The sequence below is a fragment of the Gracilinanus agilis genome, chromosome 2, assembly GCF_016433145.1.
Source record: "Gracilinanus agilis isolate LMUSP501 chromosome 2, AgileGrace, whole genome shotgun sequence".
In the NCBI taxonomy this organism is placed as follows: Eukaryota; Metazoa; Chordata; class Mammalia; order Didelphimorphia; family Didelphidae; genus Gracilinanus; species Gracilinanus agilis.
This window is the reverse complement of record NC_058131.1, coordinates 257,473,196-257,498,330: the sequence shown is the minus strand read 5'-3', so window position 1 is coordinate 257,498,330 and position 25,135 is coordinate 257,473,196. Positions and strand designations below refer to the sequence as shown.

Genomic DNA, 25,135 nt, shown 5'->3' with positions numbered 1-25,135 from the left:
CTCTCTCTCTCTCTCTCTCTCTCTCTCTCTCTCTCTCTCTCTCTCTCTCTCTCTCTCTCTCTTTTCCCCCTTCCTTCTCCCTCCTTCCCTCCCTTTCTCCCTTTCTTTTCCTTTCTCCCCCTTTTCTCTCTCTGGATCTCAAAGGAAGATGGTGGACAGATTTCATCATTATTCATCTTGTACTTGCTTGGTGGGTGGTCTGAAACTTAGGAACTGGTTTTTTTTTTTTCATTTTCTGGGATTTCCCAAAGTTTTCATTTTCATGGTTAATCATGGGTGACTGAATCAGTTGATATCAAATCAGCCCTTGTATCTGGAGAAATGGGTTATTTAAGTATTCTCTTTACTCCAGGTTAAATATGGGCAGTTTATATATTTTTTGTAAATATTCATCCATTTCACTTAGATTGTCAGTTTCACTGGCATATAACTGGGCAAAATAAACTCCTAATAATTGCTTTAATTTCATCTTCAGTAGTGATGCATTTTCCCTTTTCATTTTTGATTGAGGTAATTGGGTTTTTCCCTCTTAAAAAAATCAAATTAACCAATGTTTGCCTTTTTTAATAAAACCAGCTTCTATTTTTATTTATTGGTTGAAAAAATTCATCTCTCCTTTGATTTTCAAGATTTCTATTTTGGTTTTTAAGTAGAGATTTTTTATTTGGCCTTTTTAATTTTTTGTTGTCGTATGCTTAATTTATTGAGCTTATCTTTCTCTCTTTTAATGATGTATACATTTAGAGATTTATATTGTCCCCTAAATACTGCTTTGGCTACATCCTACAAATTTTGCCATGTTGTCTTTTTGTCTTTTAATGAAATTATTATTTCTATGGCTTGTTCTTTGTCTTACTCATTTTTTATGATTGAATTATTTCATTTATGCTTCCTAGGGCTTTTTATTGACTAATATTTATTTCATTATGGTCTATGAAAAGGATTTTTTAATATTTTTACATTTGTGAGATTTTATATCCTAATCTATGGTTAATGTTTATGGAGGCATCATGCAATATGGACATACTGAGAAATGGATATACTCTTTTCTATTCTCATTCAATTTTTTTCCTGAAATCTTTTAAAACCTAACTTTATTTCTTTATGGTTAGATTTATCTAGCTCTGAGAATGGAAAGTTGAGGCCCCCAACTGGTATGGTTTTACTGTCTATTTTCAAATGTATATTATTACCTTTTTGTTTATGAATTCGGACTTTATGCCATTTTTCCATCTTTTCTTTTAGCCCCACCCCACTTGTCTTATTCCCTTCCCTCCTGTATTCCCAAAGGGTAGGATAGCTTTCTATACTCAATTGTGTATGTTCTTCTGTCTTTGAACCAATTCCAATGAGATTAAGATTCACGTGCTCCCCTCCAACACCCTCATTTTCCTCTCCTCTATAAAAGCTTTTTCATGCCTCTTTTATGTGAGATAATTTACCCTATTCTGCATCTCCCTTCATCTTTCTTCCAGTGCATTCTTCTTTCTCACTTCTTAATTTTATTTTTTTAATATCATCCCCTCATATTCAACTCACACCCTTGCCTTCTATCTATCTATCTATCTATCTATCTATCTATCTATCTCTCTATTTATCTCTCTATCTAATTTCTAACTGCCCTAATAATGATAATGTTCTTAGGAATTATAAGAATCCATCTTCCCATGTAAGTATATAAAGAGTTTAACCTTATTGAATGCTTTTAATTTCTCCTGTTTACTTTTTTTTGCTTCTCAAGTCTTTTATTTGAAAGTCATATTTTCTGTTCATCTCTAGTTTTTTAATCAGGAATGTTTGAAAGTCCCCTAGTTCATTGAATTCTTGGTTTATCATAATTCATAGGGAATTATGCTCAGTTTTTCTGTAGAAGTGATTCTTGACTGAAGGCCTAGCTCCTTTGCCTTCTGAATATTATATTACATGTCCTGGGATTCTTTAATGTTGGAGCTGTAACTCTGTGTTATTCTGACTTCGACTTCATGATATTCAAATTGTTTCTTTTTGGCTGCTTGTAATTTTTTCTCTTTGACCAGGAATTTTAGAACTTGCTTATAATATTCCTGGGAGTTATCCTTTTGAGATCTCTTTTAGATGGTGATCCAATTCTTTCAATTTCTATTTTGTTATCTGGTTCTAGAATATCAGGGTTGTTTCCCTAAACAATTTCTTGAAAATTGATTCCTTTGCTCTTTTTTTTTGCTCATGGCTTCCAGGAAGGTCCAATAAGTCTTAGATTATCTCTCCTAGATTTATTTATTTATTTGTTTGTTTATTTATTTATTGGTTGTTTTTCTGATGAGCTACTTCACATTTTCTTTGTTTTTTTTTATTCTTTTTACTTAAAAAAACTATTTCTTGATGTCTCATTAGCTTCCACTTGCCCAATTCTAATTTTTAAGATATTATTTTCTTCAGTGAGCTTTTTACCTCCTTTTCTATTTGGCCAATTCTGCTTTGTAAAGAGTTCCTTTCCTCAGTAAATTTTCATACCTCTTTTTCCATATGACTAATTCTGCCTTTTAACAAGTTTTTTTAAACATTTATTAATATTTATTTTTTAGAAAAGTTAACATGGTTACATAATTCATGCTCTTACTTTCCCCTTCACCCCCCGAGCTCTCCCTGCCCTATGGCTGATGCTTATTTCCACTGGTTTTAACATGTGTCATTGATCAAGACCTATTTCCAAATTGTTGATATTTGCATTGGTGTGGTAGTTTCGAGTCTACATCCCCAATCATGTCCGCCTCAACCCATGTGTTCAAGCAGTTGTTTTTCTTCCGTTTCCACTTCTGTAGTTCTTCCTCTGAATTTGGGTAGCGTTCTTTTCCATGAGTCCCTCAGAACCTTTTAACAAGTTTATTATCTCTTCAGTGGATTTTTGTTTTTACAGTATTAAAGTATTATTATTTTACAGTATTGCAGATTACAGTATTATTTTTGTTAGCATTTTTGTGCATCCTTTCACAGTCTCTTGACTCTTTTTCCATGTTTTCCATTATCACTCTCATTTCATGATTTTCTATATCTTTATTCTATCTTTCTTATTTGATTAAATAATTTTTTAGCTCCTCCATTGATTCTTTTTGGACTTGAGAGCAGTATTGACTTTATTATCTTCTTTTGAGCTTTGTTTTAGTCTTCCCTGTTACCAATCCCTCTTTCTCATCCATCATTTTTTTAAAAATCATTCCAACATAATTTACTCACTCTTGAATCCTCTATGTAGACTCCTTCTAATTGCCCTGAAGTTCTTAGGAGTTACTTATATCATCTTTCCTTATAGGGATCTAAACAGTTTAATCTTATTGTATCTCTTATAATTGCTCTTTCATGTTTACTTTTTTAATGCTTTTCTTGAGTTGTGTATTTAAAAGTCAAATTTTCTATTCCATCCTGGTCTTTTCATTTAGAGTGCTTGAAAGTCCTATTTTATTTCATTAAATATCCGTGTTTTCCCCCTGATTATGCTCGGTTTTGCTGAGTAAGTTATTCTTGTTCATAATCCTAGTTTTTTTGCCTTCTGGAATATATTTCAAGTCTTCCAGTCCTTTAGAATGTGGTAGCTTCTAAACAGTGTATAATCCTGACTGTTGCTCCACAATATTTGAATGTTTTTTTCTGGCTGCTCAAAGTATTTTCCCTTTGACTTTGGAGTTCTTAAATTTGGATAGAATATTCTTGGGAATTTTCATTTTGGGATTTCTTGCAAATGGTGTTTGGTGGTTTCTTTTGATTTCTATTTTGCCATTTACTTCTAGGATATCTGGGCAGTTTCCTTTATAATTTCTTGAAATATGATATCTAGCTTCTCTCTTTGATTATGGTTTTCAGGTAGTCTAATAATTCTTAAATTATCACTCTTTAATCTCTTTCCCAGATTAGTTATTTTTCCAATGAGAGTTCACCTTTTTCCACTTTTTTCATTGTTTTTACTTGGTTTTATTGTTTCTTGATGTCTCTTGGGGTCATCAGTTTTCCCTTGCTCAATTCTGTTTTTAAGGAATTAGTTTCTTTAGTGAGCCTTTGTACCTTTTTTTTTCCATTTAGCCAATTCTGTTTTTGAAGGTATTATTTTATTGTGTGTGCCTTTTTTTACCAAGCTGTAAATGATTTTTTTTCATAATTTTCTTCCCTCGTTCTAAGTTCTTTACTCATTTTTTCCTCTACCACTCTTATTTGGTTTTGAAAATAATTTTTTATTTCTTCTTGGAATTCTTGTTTGGCCTGTTTCCAATTTACATTTTTCTTGAGGGGGAGGGGCTTTGCTTGTAACTGTTTCAAAATCATTGTCTTTTTCTGAGTTTGAGTTTGTCACTATAGGTAAATTTTTATTGTCAGATTCTTTTTTCTTTATTATTTACTCATTTTCCATTCTATTTCTTGACTTTTAATATTAAAGTTGAGTTCTGTTCTCATGTGAAAGTGAGGGAATGGGGGTAGGGAGACCTCTGTCTCAAGCTTCAGGCCTCTTTACACTGCTATTTTCAGAATTAGTTCTGGAAGTTTTGGAAGCTTTTGCTGCCACCTTGGACCATCTGTGGTCTCTGCTGTCCTGATCTGTACTCTGGTTCTTACATAGAAAGTGTCCCTGATCCCTTGTAACTGAAAGTGATACTAATCCTCATTATCTTCCTGCTCTGTCCTGAGAGAAAATGTTTCTCTTTGTCCTTGAATTGTGACTCAGAAGTGACTAATGGAATTGTAAAACATTCCAGTTTTGGGTCTAGTATTGCACAGGGGTTCCATGTAATCTCTTTCTATTTAGTTGCCAGGTCCCCTTACTGTCTGTGACTCCTTGATAGCTCCCAGAGCTGCTTTTGTCACCACCACTTGTATTGCAGTCACATGGGCTCTGAGTCATCCCATCCTTCGCCCTTATGTCATATATCTCTCTGACTTCATAAGTTCTCTTGGATTGGAAGAATGTTCTACCTCAACCTTTTGTTGACTCTTCCATGCTAGAATTTTATTTGAGTGTTATTTGAAATTATTTGGAAGGGGATTTAGGGAGATTCATTTTTCTACCTTCCCATCTTGACTTTGCCCCCAGAAGTGCCTACTTCCTTTTACTAATTTATCTTTCTATTCTTTTAATGTCATTTCCACATTACATATCACAAATGGATACCTTTCTGGTTCTGAACTATTTGACTGTGCGAGGGACTTTAATGTTAACTGCTTCTCCATGAGGGTTATTTTTCCTCAGATGATAGCTGAGAATCCTGGGCTATAAATAGAGGTGGTGGTTTGGTGCTGCTACTTTTCTTGGGGATCTTGAGTTCAGTGTCCTGGGCTAGATCCATATAGATCTTCTCTTCTTCTTCTTCTGTCTGTCTGTCTGTCTGTCTGTCTGTCTGTCTGTCTCTCTCTCTCTCTCTCTCTCTGTCTCTCTTCATATCATAGGTTACCACTGGTTGACATTTGTGGGTGGTGATGATAGGGAGAATGGAAGTCCTTTTCTCTACAAGGGTTGCTCTGCTCTATGATCACTTTAGGAGCCAGGATGGAAGCAGAAATGATAGCAAAATATGAAGGATGGATTGTAGGCAGCAAAGAACTAATGCAATAGTGGAAAAGTTAACAAGGATTTTTTACTAGAGTAGTAGCAAGGAGAAGAAGGGACAGACAGATAAATAAAATTTATAACTTTAAAAATGAAGAAGGAAAAATCAAAGATTTTAGGAATGGGGAGGTAAAATGAAATGAGTGTTCCTGTCACAAATAAGAAAGGTGAAGTCAAGGGGCAGCTGGGTAGCTCAGTGGATTGAGAGTCAGGCCTAGAGATGGGAGGTCCTAGGTTCAAATCCGGCCTCAGGCACTTCCCAGTTGTGTGACCCTGGGCAAGTCACTTGACCCCCCATTTCCCACCCTTACCAGTCTTCCACCAGGAGCCAATACACAGAAGTTAAGGGTTTTTTAAAAAAAAAGGTGAAGTCAGAAGGTGGTTAGAGGGAGGAGATAAGTTTGGTTTTGAACATGTTGAGTCACGTGGTGGTAGAAAGCTCAGATGCAGATGTTATAAAGGTATTTAGAGATCTTTATTGGAAGTCAGAAGGGCCAAAGCTAGAGATTCATTTTTGGAAATTATTTGCATGGAGGTATAGCAGTTGATGTCAAGAGAAGTAAGTACAAAAAGAGAAGAGAAAGGAGTCAAGGACCAGACCTTGACAACTCTCTTTTTTTCCTTCCATACTCACTTACCAAGTTTTATGGCCCATTGGGTATCATTCCAGAATGGTTGTATCATTTCATAGCTCCACCAACAGTGTATTAGTGTCCCAATTTTCCCACATCTTTTCCTCTTTTTGCTATATTAGCCCGGTGTGAGGTGGTACCTCAAGAGTTGTTTTAATTTGCATTTCTCTAATCAATAATGATTTAAAGTATTTTTATATGACTCAAGTTTTAATTTCTTTGTCTGAGAACTGCCTGTCCATAAATTATACCATTTATCAATTGGGGAATGACTTCTAAATTTTGATCAAAAAAATTTTTCCCCAATATTTTTTGTTTCCCTTCTAATCCTGGTTGTATTGGTTTTGTTTGTGATAAATCTTTTTTAATATAATCAGATTTATCCATTTTACATCTTGTAATGTTCTCTTTGTCTTGTTTTGATTGTAAATTCTTCCATTACCCTTATATCTGATAGGTAAACTATTTTGTGCTCCTCTAAGTTGTTTATGGTATCATCTTTTATTTCGAAATTATGTATCCATTTTGACTTCATCTTGGTTTATGGCATGAGATATTAGTCTATGCCTAGTTTTTGCCACATTATTTTCCAGTTTTCCCAGCAGGCTTTTGTCAAATCATGAGTTCTTCCAAAAGCTTGAATCTTTGGATTTGTCAAACACTAGGTTATGGTGTTCATTTATTACTGTGTATTGATTGCCTAATTCCTTGTTGGCAAAGCAGTGGCAGGGGAGCCTGGTGGTATGGGATGGGTTGTTCCCCTACCCCTCTCCACAGCACCCAAGGACATTTTTCCATGCCCCACCCCTCTGTCCAGCTGCCCAATGGGAGCACTTCCTCCCTCCACTATCTGGGGTAAAGCTCACAGGCAGCTTTAAGTTGTACTTTGGCCACCCAATCTCAAAAATGTTCACCAGTGCTAGCCTAATCTATTTCTTTGATCTACTATACTTCTTAGCAAGTACCAGACTGTTTTGTTGGTCTCTACTTCATAATACAGTTTGAGATCCCAATATAGCTGACACTTTCCTTTGTATTTTTCATTAATTCCCTTCATATTCTAGGTTTTTTGTTCTTTCAGATGAATTTTGTTGTTATTTTTTCTAGCTCTATAAAATAATTTTGGGGCAGTTTGATTGGGATGGCACTGAATAAATTAATGTAGGCATAATTTTCATTATTATTGGTTCAATATTCTCATGAACAATCACTGTTTTTCCAATTGTTTAAATTTGACTTTATTTCTGTGAAAAGTGGCTTGTGGTTATGATGATACAGTTCCTTGGTTTATTTGGGAAATAGACTCTCAGGTATTTTATATTTTCTATGGTTATTTTAAGTGGGCCTTCTATTTATATCTTTTGCTGTTGGATTTTATTGGTAGTATAAATAAATGCTGATGATTTACATGGGTTTATTTTATATCTTACAGTTTTGCTAAAGTTGTGTATTATTTCAATTAGTTTTTTGGTTGATTCTCTGGGATTCTCTAAGTATACCATTATATCTGCAAAAAGTGATAGCTTTATTTCCTCATTGCCTATTCTAATTCCTTCAATTCATTCTTCTCTTATTGTTTTAGCTAGAATAATATTTTAAATACATGTAATAAAACAGAGGACACTAATTCCTTCTATCCCCAAGTTTGTGTATCAGTAGTCATTCTCTTCCTGCAAGTATAATGTCATCTTAACCAAATAAAAACAAAACTCACATTTTTGTTAGTTGTACAAATCAGATGATTATTTAAAATGTGAAACTTAATTAAGACTAACAGTATTAAAATACAATGTATAAAAATAATCTTTTTATTAATTAGATTGCCTAATGTACCTCTTAAGCACATCTGTTATATAAGATTTAATGGGATTTGCTTTGCAAATAAAATGTTAACAAAGACATTAAAGTAATCTTGTAAGAAAAGTAGCATTGAATCTGGGGAAAATCCCAGACATGGAGTCAGAAGAAATGGATTTCAATCCTGGCTTGGGCACTTATTGCTATGGGACCATGAAAAAGTCACTTCATCTTTTAAGCTTTGCTTTCTTCATTTACAAAATGAAATATTCATGAGACTGGACTGGGGATAATAATATCAATTTATTTATTGGGTGAGCAGTAACAATAAATTAATCAATCAGTAATACTGTCACTGATTAGACACCAGGAAGTTCTTTCATGCTGGTCAAAAAATACAGTTTAGGCTGATTATTCAGTTCTTCCCTTGAAAATCCTGAAACATCTCTAATTGGTAAATAGCTAATTAGGAGGTGGACTTAGAAACTTCAATTCCTCCCTCCTTACTTCATCACAGGGGAGATGGGTCTTTGCCTAAATAAGGGAAAACACTAAAAAAACCGTGGTTGACTTATCTCACTTTCAAAGGGGGTCAGAGTTCATCATGGCTGATCAGCCCTGCCTTTAATTTTTTCAAGGTTTTAATAAAAGACAGAAGATTCTAGCCCAGTTTAAAACTTGGGGCCTGGGAATAACCTTAGTTTTTGCATCAGACCATGGAAGATTAAACGGGAAAATTATTTCACATAGAAATATTGCTAAAAATGTTACAATTTAATATTCATTTTCCTCACTATTACTATTTGTATTACCTAACTTCAGAGCCTTAACATATTGCATACATTTAGATTATTATTTGTAACTGGACATTTATTTGTATTCTATAAAACAGGATTATATTAATACTATTTTGATTATCGTTATAATGTCAAAAATTATATAAAAACAAAATTTTTCTGAAATAAAATTTCCTTATGTTATCATTCATAAATATTCAGATTGGTTGTCATTTACATATACTATAGAAATAGTTATGTGGCATTTTCATTTGGGAAAAAAAAAAGATGTGCTTTGATAACTTTTGTTTCTCACAATTTAAGATGATAATGCCTGTCAAAAGGAAAATGTCCGAAGCATCAATGGTTATTCCTGGTACAGACAAATTGACTATGAAGACCTTACTCACCAATACATGTAAGTTATTAAAATTTACAATATACACTATTAATTATAAGGGATATTTCAAATGGATACTTTTAATTTTTCTTTAAGAGAAAATTAATCATAACAGATTTTTATTATAGATTGAAAACTTCAAAAGTAGGAACACTTTTGACTATATAAATCTATATATTTACATATATAATTTGTCTTTATAACCCTTTATTCACTGTATCACCTAGGTGGAGGGAGCAAATTCATATTTGTGTATGTATATATGTATATTTCTAAAAATGTATCACTAATGCCATAACTAATAATAAAAATTCTATTCTGTGTTTTAGCAACACCTCGAATAGGAAGAGTTAAACCACCTTTGAAAATGGTGAACTCTGCTGAACCTCCCAGTGTTTACAAAGTAAAAGAAAAGGGAGCAAAGAATGCTGTCTCTCTTCCTGGTTCAGTTGAAGGCAGGAATCCACACAGCTACCAAAGTGATTTCCCTAAATCTCAGGTCTAACCATGTCATTCCTCTCTTCAATAAATACCAATAGTTCCCTATCATCTGACAAATAAAATATAAGCTATTTCTAACATTCAAAGATTATCACAACTTGGCCCAACTTACCTTTCCAACCTTGTTACACATTAATTTCTTTCCAATACTCTATAGAGTTCAGACATACTGTCCTTCTTACTATTTCTCATAAAAGACAATCTGTCTCCTAATTCTCTGCTTTGCACTGAATGCCTATCATGCACTTAATGTATACTTTCTTTATCTCCAATTTTTAGAATCCTATTTCTTCCAAGAAAGTTATACACATAAGACTTTCACTGATCCAAACAGCTTCTAGAGCATCTCCCCTCAGAAATATCCTATATCTGTTTTATCCATGTATGAGTATATGTATATACATATATGTTTTTATATCCATAAAATATAAGTTTCTTGAGGATGGGAACTATTCCTATTTGTCTTCATATTCCATATAGTAAGGGCTTGATAACAGTCTTATTGATTTGATAGTTTAAAAAAGCAACTGATCATATCAGAAGTTTTAAAATGAAATTTTGCTCAGTAGTATCAGAGGAGATATGTATATGCACACATGTATTTATGTATCTATACAGTCATTTCCATATGTAGTTATATGTAGACATTTTTATTTTAGTAAACAGTAAATTTATCTTTGGTAAAGTATTAGCATTTTCCAGGACACTTGAGTTTCAATTAGTATACTCAAACATACTCTTCATTAATACAGTAAAAATCTTTTTGGAATTTTTTACTTAAAATTATAAATTTCCCTTTTTAAGGTATCCACTTTAAATATTGATATACCATCTTTTTGTGTTTTATCTTTTTTCTTCTAATCTCATCCTTAATCAGTTCTAGCCAAAACTAGGAATTAGGAAAGCTAACAAGTACACATGAAAAAGAAAATACTGCTGGTTGTAAGAATATCTAGCAATTCCTAGGAATTCCTTCAAATAATTTCAACCATATTTATTATGGGAAGTAAAAATGGAAAACTAGCTTTTAATGCTACTACTTTGTGTGAGATTTTATCTGTAATATGGAATTTACAAGTAGGTCATCATTCAACAAATATAATTATGGGGTCTTTTCATAATACTCCCTAAAGGACATAGTTAATGTTTCCAAAGTAGAATAAACATATACAGGGCAGTGGTCAAAGAAACCAACTGTAATAGTTATGGCTCTCTTTTTCATGCTTCTTTACTTGAGCTGAAAAGAATTGGTCTATTCTCTAAGATAGCATTTGAAACATTTTTTGAAGCACATACAAACATCACTTATTAGAGACTAAATTAATGATAATCACTTCAAAAAGTTTTAAGATTTTTAAAATTCAAAGTCATAATTTCCTGAGATTTAGCAATAAGGAAGGGTATAAAGGATATGTTTTAATACCTTCTCTTATCTTTACAATAGATCACAGTTGCTAAAGTCTCAGAAGCAATAGAAAATGATGAGAACAGGAATGTATTAGTTAAGCAAAATACTAGTAAGTATCTTTTGTTTTCACTTAAATGTTTTGTTTTGTTTTTTATCATTTGCCCTCCCTCTACTACCTCTCTTCTTCATACACTATTGTTGATAGTTGTTTTGTTTTGTTTTGTTATTTTACTGACAACTATATGCTCAGAATTTTTGTAGCCATAAAGAATGCAAAAGAAATCTAAAACAGGATTTTTATCTAAAAGACTTAATCTCAGTAAGAAAACAGGTTCAATGAGAGATCTTTCTCCCTGAAGAAAAAATATAATTTGTGTTTTATTTAGATGGGGATGTGGATATCATTCCTGATTCACAACCAGTTGGGAAGTTAAAAAAACCTTTGTAAGTATTCAAATGACCTACCAAACTATTAAAAATGGAAATTACTTGAACATTATTTTACCAGGGCAAAATCAATTTATTTTTAAGGACAAATATTTCTTAATACTACAATACGAGCTAAAGGATAATCAAGTAGTATAAGGAAAATACTAGACTATTATGGATAGAAAATATCACATTTTACTTGATTTCTTAGAAAATAAGTAACTTCATAATTTGGAAAGCAGAATTTACAGCACTTAATTTTGAACTTATTAAAAATACCAATCATGAAAAGTATAGCCATTGTCCTGTGTACTAAGAGCTTAGTCAATTCTACAGTTTAACATGTTCCAAACTAAAGATTATCTAATTTTAAATTTATTAGGCTCGGTTACTATTTAAATAAAATTAAATACCAATGTATTTTTGTTTAGCACCAATCAAGTGAAATTATCTTTATAGATTGCCTGGTGTTTTGGACAACCTTTGTGAAAATGATATTCACCCCAGATGGACCTGCTGGACACCTATAACAAATATTAAAATATGTAGTAAAGAGAGTACAAGCACATCACCAGAAGAAACATTTAATCAAGGTTAAATTTATGTTATAATGTGTAATTGCTTTATAATAATAGCAGTGAAATATTAACCTTGTAACTTTCATTAAATAAAATAACATGCTTAAATTTTTTTCTTTCTCCTCTACTAGATATTCTTACTGAAAGGGTCTGTAAAAAATCCTCTATTTCATCAATATCTGATGATATTCCTCTAGAAAAAACTTTGGTACAAAATCAGAAAAGAAAAGGAGACATGGGAAACAACAAAAAGAAGAAAACAAAAGTGGAAATTTATGAGACAAGTAGAAGACAATCACTAAATAATTCTGTCAGTATAGATGAGGAAAATATTGGAAAAAACAAGGAAAATGACTGGCATATTGAATCTGAAACCTTTAAATCAGTTCTCTTGAATAGAACTATTGAAAAATCTCTGATATACACCAAGAAATTGGTTTTGGCAAAAGATCTAAATACTGATTGTTGTGATAAAACTATTTCTTCTGGGATGAATGCCAAAAGTAATAGAAGACCTGTGAAAGGAAAGACATTGGAAATTAGATCTTGTGACTTAGAAACAAATAGAAAGGTAAGTTTTCAGAATAATCTGATTTTCATATTACTGCTTTTATATTATAATTTCAAAAATACCTTGATTCAATTAAAAAAGATTTGAAATTTTTATTAAATTTGGGCATTTAAAAAAATTAAGTCCTTTTTCTCCTCCCCCCCCCCTTAAGGCCCCTTTCAACTGCTATCTTTTTTGAAGTTTTCCCAATACACCTAACTAGAAATAGTGACCCCTTCTCCTGAACTGAAGTATTTTCTAACTTTTTTATGGTACTCATTATTTTAAAACAGTTTCTAGGAATTTAATGTGTACCAGTGTACTGTGTTAGATGATAGAATACAAAAAAGGGGGAGTGGGGAGGGAGAGAGAGAGAGAAAAAGAGAGAGAGAGAGAGAGAGAGAGAGAGAGAGAGAGAGAGAGAGAGAGAGAGAGATTCTTTACAATTTTAAGGAATTAAATATCTAGTGAGGGAATTAAATAATTCACAAATAAATGCAATGTATGGTTTTAAAATAATGAGATAGACTATAGTCTAAAAAGAGAATTTGGTTGGGGTTAGATGGAATATAGTCTCATTTGCTACATTACCTTTGGAACCTTCCTTTTTCTCTAGAAAAGTGCAAACCCTGTTCAGGAAAGTAATCATAGTCTCTTTAAGATAATAAGAAGTAAGGCTGGAAAAATAGATTGGGACAATATTGTAGGGAGTCTTTACTATTTTAACAAGTAGCTAAGACTTTTCCTATAAACAATAAAGGTGCATTAAAGGCTTTTGAACAATAATAATATAGTATTTGTATAGCTCTCCAATATGACAACCCTTTGAAAGTAAGCCATGTTATAAGCAAATGATGTGATCTTTTGAAGTGGTATTTTAGAAATATTTTTCTGGTAGTCTCCTCAGTAGATTAGTGCAGGGAGATTCTGGAGACAAGAAGGTTTAGTAGTTCTGATATGAAGCATGCTAAAATTTATTTTGCCATTTCATTGTGTTTCTAGTTTTAAATTAATTAATATTTTAACAATATAAATTATTTGAAACTATAAAAAGTCAATATAAGGGCAGCTGGGTAGCTCAGTGGATTGAGAGCCAGGCCTAGAGATGAGAGGTCCTAGGTTCAAATCCGGCCTCAGACACTTCCCAGCTGTGTGACCCTGGGCAAGTCACTTGACCCCCATTGCCTACCCTTACCACTCTTCCACCTATAAGTCAATACACAGAAGTTAAAGGGTTTAAAAAAAAAAGTCAATATATATGCTAATGATGGTTATATTTTATAGATAGATAATTTTAACTGGTACTACCTTGAGTATACTGCTCTTGAATATTAGTGGAAATATACATTTTACTTCTTTTAAAAATTTATTGATAACATTTGTGTATCATAGTCCTTTCTGAATATGTCCCCCTCATCCCAATTCACTGAGGCTTCCTTTATAGTTTTTTTTTAAAGAAACAAAATTTTTTTAAATTTAAATTTTTTTAAAAGAAACAAAATTAAAGTGTCATTTGTACACAATAGTACCATGTTGGCAAACATATGGCATGGGTGCGGGATGGGGCTGCTCTCTCCCCTTCTCTACCACCCCAAGGACATTTCTCACATCAACATAGTGTCACATACCTCACTCCTTTCATTGGAGGGGAGGGGAGACTATGGTTGGAGAACACTAAAAATACTATACCATAGTCTCCCACCCCTCCAATGAAAGGAGTGAAGTAAATTTTCTCATTTCTTCCTGAGTTAATAGTCATCATTACAGTTAAGAGTATTCAGCTTTGTTTTAGAGTTCATTTCATTTATGTTATATTGATTCACTATGTTATTTTCTGATTTCTGATTATTTTTTACTTTATATCAATTTTATGTTTTTTATGTTTCTCTGAATTCCACATTTGTCATTTTTGTGACATAGTAATATTTTACCATATTCATCTATCAGAGGTCTCATTTTTTTAATTCATTTGTTATTTTTCATTTCTTATGATATAATAAAATTCTGTATCATTCATATACCACAGTTTATTTAGTCATTTTCTAATAAATGAGTACTTATTTTGTCTCCAATTTCTACTTTTGTTTTTTGTGCATGTGTATGTATGTGTTTGTGCTATTACCAGAAGTACTGCTATCTTTTGTTAGTCTTTCACCTCCTTTGACTATATTCCTACTATTTAATCTGTGGGTCAAAATATTTCAGCAGTTCAGTAACTTTTCTCACATACTTATACCTTCTTTGCATGGATATTGTCCTAAATTTTTCCATTTGAATACATGATAACCCAAATATTTAAGATATTTCCCCATTATAGATATAGATATAGATATTTGATTGATCTTCTTTGGATTTTTCATTGTTTTAATTTAACTTGTATTTTTATTGAGTAGTAGACTTTTAAGTCAATTGATGAACTATTTCAGAAAGAAAAGACAAAAGAAGAACAATTTACTGATGCAGCAGAATCATTAATTAACCAAATTAATAAAAGATACAACCAAAAGGATGATTTAAATTCTTCAAGAAAATTTAGAGAATCTTTGAATGACAGGTATGTTGTAGAAAAATGAATTTATTATTTGAAATATTGTTTATATATATTTTAGGGTTGTTATTTTAAGAATTTTTCTTGAACTAGAATGTTCTATATATATATTTTTTAAATTGATAAGAACAGTTGTCTATTTTGAAAAATATACAGAAGGGGAAATGAATTTATTTATAGAATCCCAGAACAGATAGGAACTTCAGGTTTCATCTTGTTCTCTTCATACTTTAAACATGAATCCTGTTTACAAAATTCTCATAAATAGTTGTACAGACTATGTATTACCTCTTGAGATGGTCCATTCCAATTCTGAATAATTTTAGTTATTAGAAATTTTCTTGATATTGAGCCAAAAATATGCCTTTGTAACTTATACCTTTTACTCTTAGTTTTTCCTTCCTGAGTCTACCAAAAATGAATATCCTTCAGATAATTGAAAATCAATCATTTTCATTTCTTAGTCTCCTTTTCTGATTCTTCATCTATATCACACACACACTAACTATAGATAACAGCAGAGGCTCTTCTTGGTTTTATGTCTCTTTTGATTCTATATTATCTTACTTGGATGTTAGCTCCTATTAGGTCAAATATCCTTTGTATCCATGTGAATATCAGATCTTTATGCATCCCTAGTCTCTCTGATGAGATAACATTTCTCCTGCTGCTTCTTAGAGATCTCAAACTAGATGTCATGTAGACATCTCAAACTCAGCATGTACAAAACAACTCATTCATTATATTTACCTCTAAATTCATCCTTCTTCCAAATTTCATTATTATTGTTTAGGGTACTTTATAGGCATCTTGGCCCATAGCCAAATGTTATTCTCAAATCCCTGCTCTCCCAATATATCCAATATGTTGAAAAATTATATTATTTTTATCTTCATGACATCTCTAGAATTTCTCCTCCATTCATCTAACTACAACCCTAGTTTAGGCCCTCATCACCTCTTGCCTGGACTATTGAAATAGCCTTCTTATCATTCTCCTGCATCAAGCCTCTCCCACCCCATACCAATCTCTTTAGCACAGTGAAGTTAATTCTTCTGAAATATGTCTTAGAGAAAATATATTTTTGCAATTTAAAAAAATTGTAAGTAAATGTGACATAAATCTGACCATATTATCACCACCTGCTCAATGAGCTCCATTCTCTATTACTCCTAGAATCAAATGTAAGTTCTCTTGTTTGGCATTAAATATCTTTATGGCTTCACCTTTTCCTATCCATGTAATCTTTATATACTCCATTCCCCGTGAAATGATTTGATTCAACTACATTGGCCTACTTATAGTTCCTTATAATTATGTAATTTAGTTTGTTTTTTGATCCTTGTAAAGAATCTTCATATTTACCTTTAATCTTGCTAGATTTGACCCATTGTTGTACCCTGGGAACACCATCTTAGTCATCCAACATATTAGCTATCCCTACCAACATAATTTCATCCCATAGAAATGATAAGCATATCATCTATACCTGTATTCACATTGTTTACAAAAAAGTCGAAAGTGAAGGACAGAGAGCAGCATTCCACTAAAATTGAAATTAATATTAATACTTTAACAGCCAACTTGGAATCTACTCATTCATCTGGCTCTAAATCCACCTGACTTTTTCTTCTTCAATTTGTTGATATGTTTTCCCTCATTACCTATATTTCCCAATATGTCTTACTTCCTACCACTTTCAGAGAGCAATTCTCCAGAAGAATAAAAACATTTCAGCAAAATTAACCAGTATATCACAGAAAGCCAACAATATGTTGTATATCCATGCTTCCCCTTTTTTTCAAAGAAGAAAAATGAGGTGTATTTTCTTATGTCTTCTTCGGGACTAATTGTGATATGAAAATTCACTGAATTAATTTTGATTATGTTACTGTTGTTCATTATATTTATATGTTATAGTCATTGTAAATACAGTTTTTGTGGTTATATTTCAATTTTCATGCTTCTTTGTATTAATAGTGTCCATTGATTTTTATAGGGCAGTAATATTCCTTTGCATTCATGTACCACAGTTTGTTTAGCTATTCTGAAATCACTGGGTAATATCTACTTAATTCCAATTCTTACTTCCTACAGTGTTGATGAAAATAGATATATATATAGAACCTTTCATTTTATTAGTGACCTTCTTGGTATATGTACTTGGTAGTACAATCTCTGGCTCAAAAAATATGGCTGTTTTAGTCATTTTCTTAGAATAAATTCTTAGAATAATTCCATGCAAGCTGGAATTATTATTGGCCTAACGACTCCACCAACAATGCATTCATATGTCTGACTTTCCATAATACTTCCAATATTAACTATTTCCATCTTCATTTTGAGGCAAAACATCACAGTTGTTTTGATTTGTATTTCACTTATGTATTGATACTCTGGATCTTGTCTCCTAGAGAAACATCTCCTTGAGTTTTGAGGCATCAAGATGTCATTCTCCAATGCTATCAGTTTAAGCCCCATTCCAGTGTATTTCTCTTTACTGTTAATCTCCAGTCATTAGTTCCATGTAACTAATTAACAACAGTAGGTTTTACAAAGGAATATTTACTTCAAAGACATAGCAAGAATAGAAGTATAAATATTCCTCTTCTCCCCACCCCTCACCCCAACACCTGGAGAACATGCTCTCTTTTATATCACCACAATTCCCGAGCAAGGTGCATTTAGATTTGAAGTTTCTACATAATGTTTGTCTCACCAAATTCACTTCCAAATGTAGCACAGCCTTTGAATAAATCTAAGTGTCAGATAATACTGAGCTGGGGTAAGCACATCACTCAATACTTCACCATTGGGCTTCCATTAAAACTCTGGATCCTGAATCTCTCTAGTACCTCACTCTCCTGACCTTTAGATGATCAGAAGACCTTATCCATCTCTAGTCTCCATATAAAAACAAAAAATAAACACAGTAAAAGCAATAGCAAGACCATACATTCTTGTTATCATTAAGCAGTCTACTTAGGAGGTAAGAGTCTGGCCTCTTCACCCACATTGGAACTATCCCATATCTTTTACACTGTCAGTCATTTTGGGAAGATCCAGAGAACAATAACACCCTAGTTGATTATTTTGAAGGCATTTCAATTTTGGCTACATAACTAATCTGTCATTCTCTTCATCATGTGACTGGTGGATTAGAACAAGCTACAGAATAACTGAGTATACTCCAAATTGGGGAGCAAGATTCTTCCAGTTTTATATATCAGTGCTTTTCCATAAGTAGATTCCTAAGCCTCTTCCATCAATCCCCAACTCTGTTACACTTACTGAATTGTAGCAATCTTTCATATGATTGTTAATAGTTGGCAATTCTTCTTTTGAGAACTGTTCATATACTGTATCAGAGTATGATGTCTCATGCAATAAGAAATACTTTTTCATCTTGTGTATTTGTGTTTCCGGAATATTAAATGCCATTTTGGGGGGAGGCATTTCTTGATCTCCACATCTCATAGTACTTTCTCCTAAAAGAGGAAGGTAAATTACTCTCCTCTTCTTCTAAGAAAAAGTCCTCCAACTTTCATCTTAATGCATTGTGTTATTTGTTCCCCATGACTGAAATGATCTTCTTCATATCAACCTTTTGGTTTCTCTAACTTCCTTTAAGATTCAGCCTAAAGTCCACTTTTTGTAAAGTCTTATCCAATTCTTCCTACAACTAATTGTCTTCACCTTTAAGGTTACTTTTCATTTTGTGTGTGTGTGTGTGTGTGTGTGTGTGTGTGTGTGTGTACAGATATATCTTACATATACCTTTATTGTCACCCCCGTTTGATTGTAAACTCTTCAAGAGCAGGGACTTAATTTTTCTTTGTGTCTCCAGGTCTAGTACAGTACCTGACACATCATAAGTACTAAAATGCTTACTGATTGATTTCTCTATCTTGGATATAAGATATTTGGTGCAAAGATTTTCCCCAATAATTAGCTTCCTTTCTTATCCTAGTTGTATTAATTTTGTACATGTAAAAACTCCAATTTCTTGTATTTGAAATTATTTTTTTCTTTATAAACACTTATGCCTTGTTTGGTTAAGAATTCACTCCTCAACCATTGCTGTGAAGGATACCCGATCTGCCTCTTCTAGTTATTGCTTTTTCAGTGTAATCTTTATTATTCAGATGACATGTGCTGGCTCCCAAAAGCTGATCATTGAATTTTTCATTGTGAGCATTTACACCTCAAGAAATGGCAAATGCTATAAATTTTGAGCTCGATTTATTGTTTCGTTGATTGTCTAGACTTAAGATGGTAATGAAGAAAATGTTAAGAATGCAGATTAAGTCTTCAGGCGCTTCATATGTACTTTTTTCTGGAGAAATTGTTATTAAGTATATATCCAAATATCATTCGACTCTGAACTCTCCAATAGAGTTCTTCCTCAGAAATTTATGTTCTGGGTTTTATTGAACTTTAGGTTAATGAATCCAGTTATTCTCGATTCTTATTTAGTCTGCTCTACTTTTCAATTTTTTAGATCAGTGACAAATAGTTTTCATGCTTACTGCTTTACAGTATAAATTAAGCCACAAGTGTTAATTTTCCCAGTCATTCCTACTTTTTCCATAGTTTCTTTTGATATTCTAGATATTTTGTTCCCCTCTCATCCTTGTCCTTTTGTGCCTTCATTTTCACTGGAACTCTTCTGTGTTGTTAAATAAACCATCAAGTTAAATCACCCCTCATTTCCTCATTTTGTCCAAAAGTTTTACTCTGACAAGTGCCTTGCTAAAATCCAGACATACTAAGTTTATGGCTTTCCCTTGATTTACCAGTTCATTTCACATAACTGAGACTTAATGAGCTGAATCATTGATCATAATTTCACTGTTTTAAGTGGTCATAAACCACCTTTTAAATAAGATATATTAGATTTTAACAGAAACTGCATCAAGATCACTGGTTTGTAGTTTGCAAAATCCATTTCAAGTATCCAATAAATAAAATAAGACTGTAACGGTCTGGTGGTACCTTATAAAAATTGAGATATTTTCCCAATTTTAGTGTCATTTCTTTAACTCTCCACATTTCTTCAGGGTTTTGTTGAAATAATTTACTGATATAATCTACTCCCCCAAAACCCTTATAGTCTTGGTGAATTTTTCCTACCTTAATACAGTATTATGTTATGAAGATGATCCTAAATCCCAATAGGATGTGAATTCTGGAAGATTCAACCTGTTGGAAAAGTATCATGTATGATCTTGATAGTGAAGTGAGTCTGCATCACAACCAATGCCAGTTCTGGGCTTGTTAGGATTCTGAATGCTGAAAATAAATAGGCCAAGATGGAAGTTACATACTGCTTCATTTTATTATCCACAGACTTTGATTTTTATAAAGAATAGGGTGTTAAGTCATTGTAGCATTACATCATATTTAGGGGGTGTTTCTTTCCCACAGAACATTGTTTATGAATAGGCAGTACCCAAAACAATTCTAGGGCTCTTCTAGAAATCCAAGCAATCTGAGGAGCCAGAGTTCATTCCCAGATAGCCCCCTGCTGTTTGCATAAACAGACTTGCTAGAGCCTTCATCAGTGTAAGAAAGTGTCTCTGTGAGAATTATTAATGCCTCCTTTCTCCCTGGGTCAAACCAACCCTATTAGACCAACTTAGTTCAGTATGAGAATTTTCTATGTAAGACTTCATTAATCCATAAAAATCTTTCACATTTATTTGCCTGTGGCAGTATCATTCATCCCCATAAGAATAATCCCAAGTTCTGGTTGCTAAGGTATGACTAATTTGGGGGAGGTATGAAACATTTTTACAGAATTAAATTTGTTGAGATAACATTGATTTAATAAAAACAAGTCTCTTGCTCAATGGAAATATTAAACATTAATTAGTAAAAACTCACTAAAATTTAAGTATATTTTAAATATAGTATATCTTCCTTCTTTGAAATCCATATGCTATTGAATAATTTATTTGAACTTCTCTTATATTGTTGACAGATTCTCTTTTTTTTTTTTTCAGTTAATTTGGGTTTAGCCAAACAGTATTGCACAGTGGCATAGCAATATAGACATTATGCTATCTTATAAAATTTTAACATTTATTTATCTGTTTATAATAAATCTAAGCTCCAACACAATATATGCCTCTTGAGTTTTTTGTCTTTATTCTTTGGACCTCATATAGGTCATAGTAGACATGTGATAATGCAGCTAAGGAATGCAAAGAATTGAGTGCCAGGTTTGAGGAAGATTAATCTACCTGAGCTCAATATTTAGCTTTATACACCTAATAGCTGTGTGATCCTGGGCAAGTCGCTTAGCCCTTTGAATTTCCTCATCTATAAAATGTATCGCAGAAGGAAATGGCAAACCACTGCAGTATCTTTGCCAAGAAAACCCTGTATGGCAACACAAAGAGTTGGATATGAGTGAAAAATAACTGAACACACTAAGAAGTCATTGTTAAATTAAATTAAATTAAATAATAGAAGCTCTCATTTCAGGTTTTGTAACGATCTATCTAGATCAGAAAAGTTTGTGGTATAGTATTTCGAGATGGAGCCTTAAATCCAGAAGAATTAGATGCAAGTCACTTGACCTCCCATGCAACTTTAAATATTTAAGTTGCAGGAACAGAGGAACCTACCTTGATAGATATCACTTCATTATACCACTGAAGTCATAAGACTAGATAAAAAAGAAAATCCAGTTTATCACTAGTCAATGATTCTGTGGAAGCACTAATACATCAGCTTTCCTCACAAATTCAAGAACCAAAGTGGACTATAATTTTGTTGCTGTCACAGACTTACTTCATTTTTAAACAGAATTTCTTATTTCTTAGTATTCTGCTTTTCAAATTTTTTTCTTATTTTTTTTTTAATAGGAAGGATTACAATAAACCTGGTCTTCTTATCAACAAGGTAGGCTTAATTTGGTTATAGAGAAAAATAGTCAAATATGAGATCAGTGATTGATCCAAACCTTTTCTTTTTCAGTTGTTATAGACTAGTATATAAAAAGTGAATAATTTAGTAGCTGATGAGATTATATGCTTAGAAGTAATTTGGTTTTTGTGCTAAAATTTTTGAGTGATAAATTCAGGGGAAATCTTTTTCTTTAAAATGAATAAATATAATATATTACCCACTTATATTGAAAACATATCATTATGCCTTTTGATAGTACTATAGTATTAACAAATGCATAATCTTTCCCCTATAAAAAGAAAGAAGCAGTAAAATTATTTTTTAAAGATTCAGTTTAAAATCTGCCATTTACAAGAACTTTTTTCAATCTTTAAGATTACCTCCACTTTACCAGTTTTTTATTTTGTTTGTACATAGTTGTTTGCATGTTGTTTCTTCTACTAGAATATGAGCTTCCTGAGGGAAAGGAATACTTTTGCCTTACTTTGTACCCTCAGCACTTGCTTCAGTGTCCAGCACATAGTAAGTGCTTAATAAATCCTTCTTGGTTTAATGTGATTTGAGAGCAAGGAGGGAAGAAGAGTATTAGATAAAACCAATGTGGTTCCACTGACCAGAGTAATGAAGTTGGAAAGCAGAACCAAGTTTAGGAAGAAAGGCAATAAGCTAAACTTTGGAAATATAAAATTTGAGGTAGAGTTGGGTTATCTAATAGACATTTCCTGTTGGTTTTCTGAAATGTAGGCCTTAAAAAAGAGGCCCAAGTTTGAGTTTCCATGTATTAATCATGTAATCATATCATTGTCTGGTAATTTTTTAAAATTCCTTTTTTGTGTGTAGGAAAAAGTCCAGAATAAAAACTCTAGACAACTGAAGAGGACTACTTTTGTTAATATGACGTCTGAAAGTGCTTTGTAAGTAATTTTTTTCCTAAAAATTTTCCATTTACTGCTTAGAGTGATTATATTAAAATCATGTTTTCAGCATCAAATTTTTTTAATTATTTCAACAGGAATGATGTCTACAATTTTAACTTGAATGGAGCTGATGACCCTACCATAAGGCTTGGTGTAAGATTAATTCAGTTGGATTAACCTTTTTTTCCCCAAATTCAATCCACATTAATGAAAATATATTATGGACATTTAAAATTTAGATAAGATATAGGCCTTGCTTTTTTTGGAGTTAGCAATTCATTCATGTAGACGTAAGATATAAGTAAGGTATAAAACACAAAAATGCCTGTTAAGTATGCTAATAATGATTTAAAATTTAGTAATATGTGGTGCCTGAAAGGGCAAACTGTTTAATTACCTGGAGAGATCACAGAAGCTTCCTAGAGGAGGCCTTCAAGTTGGGCTTTTTAAAAATATGAGTAGGGATACAAAAGTTGAAGAATGGAATGAAGGACATTTTGAGTACAGGCAAAAAAAATCTGAGCAGATATTGAGAGGTAGTAAATAAAGCACAAATTTTAGGGGACAGGTAATAGTCCAGTTTGTTTGAAATGTACAGTATGTCTATGGTTGTTCAGTCACATCTCACTCTAAATGACCCTAATGATTACACTCAATGAGATTTTCTTGATTAAGATACTGGAGGAGTTTGTCATTTCCTTCTCCAGTGGATTATGACTTTTCCAGGATCACATACCCAGTAAGTGTCCGAGGCTGAATTTAAATTTAGGTCTTCTTGTCTCCAGGCTCAATGCTTTATCTATTAAGCCATCTAGCTGTCTTTAGCACAGTGCACAGAAGGGAAAAATATGAGAAAAGGTTGGGAAAATAGGGTGTCATTAAATTGTGGAGGACTTGAATGGAATTGTTGGGATTAAGCAATTGGGAGCCACTGAAGATTGAGAGGACAAGAATGGTATGTGAGGAAGATTTATCCATCTGTTTGTAGCCTGAAGAATAAATTGAAGGGAGGAGAGGTTAGATGTGGGAAGACTTGTTAGGCAATTGGTAGTTAGAGCCTATACTGAGTTTATAATATAAGGAATAGAGAGAATGGGTGGATGTGAGAAATATTACAAAGGTGGAATAAAGACCAAGGTAATACTAAAGTACCACTGTTCAGAGTAGTCAAGTCAGAAAGAGGAGCAGGCTTACGAAGAAAAGTGGTAAATTCAGTTTTTGATATGTTGAATTCGAGGTTCAATTAGAATATCCATTGGAAATTTCCTTGTTATTTGAGATATGTACCAGAATCTCATAAGAGAGGCCCAGGTTTTAGATATAATTTAGATATAGCATTATAGTAATCATGTAATCAATGTAAGTATCTCTTTATCATAGTTAAACTATCATATACAAAACCTTTTCTGTATTATTAAGCTATGTTTCGGTATAATTATCTAACATCTTTAATGTAGGCATACATTGGAAGAGATTATTGTTAATAAACCATATTTCTTTGTTTAATTTTCCAAGTCTTATTTTAAAGTTGTGATGATAACCTTGAAATTGAGAAATTGAAATAACTATATATTTGTTATTGTATTTCTTTATGATAGCAATTAAACTCATACATGATTTTGACATTTGTAACTATATGACTGATAACTAACTCTGTTTGCTTAAATTTTTTTACCATTTTATTCTCTTAAATTACTATGTAGTTTATTTCTTTTTTATACTGCAGACAGAGGAATTTCACACTACCATCCGAGAAACTTCAGTAACTAACTCAAAGAAGTCGTAAGTATTTTGATTAAATGCATATTTTAATATAAACTATTGTAATCAAATACTATTTTCTCCTAAATGTTTCATTTTGTATCATGTTACTCTCATGAGTTATTATACTTGAGAACAAATATGTGACTGTTAAAATGGCTTACTTAAATGGTTAGTTTTGTAGTAGTTAAATTCAAGAATTTAATCATATCATCTTGAAATCAAAAAAGGACTATTAGAAATGAAATGGTTAAACACCTTTGTTTTACAGCTTGAGCAGTTGAAATTTTAAATGATCCAGTTGTAATCCTATAACCAATTCAGACTAGACATATTTCTTGACTTTCTTATTTT

At 32.3% G+C, this 25,135-nt stretch overlaps 1 protein-coding gene across 1 annotated transcript in view; it reads left to right on the top strand.

Moving 5' to 3' along the window:
• Positions 1-25,135, top strand: part of SYCP2 (synaptonemal complex protein 2) — an 86,321-nt gene that overhangs the window by 35,948 nt on the left and 25,238 nt on the right. The window contains exons 17-27 of the mRNA XM_044661142.1: positions 9,099-9,192; positions 9,504-9,673; positions 11,120-11,192; positions 11,470-11,527; positions 11,972-12,105; positions 12,222-12,661; positions 15,067-15,194; positions 22,061-22,097; positions 22,944-23,017; positions 23,116-23,173; positions 24,747-24,802. Coding sequence (XP_044517077.1) covers positions 9,099-9,192; positions 9,504-9,673; positions 11,120-11,192; positions 11,470-11,527; positions 11,972-12,105; positions 12,222-12,661; positions 15,067-15,194; positions 22,061-22,097; positions 22,944-23,017; positions 23,116-23,173; positions 24,747-24,802 — 1,322 coding nt within the window. The remainder of the gene's footprint in view (positions 1-9,098; positions 9,193-9,503; positions 9,674-11,119; positions 11,193-11,469; positions 11,528-11,971; positions 12,106-12,221; positions 12,662-15,066; positions 15,195-22,060; positions 22,098-22,943; positions 23,018-23,115; positions 23,174-24,746; positions 24,803-25,135) is intronic.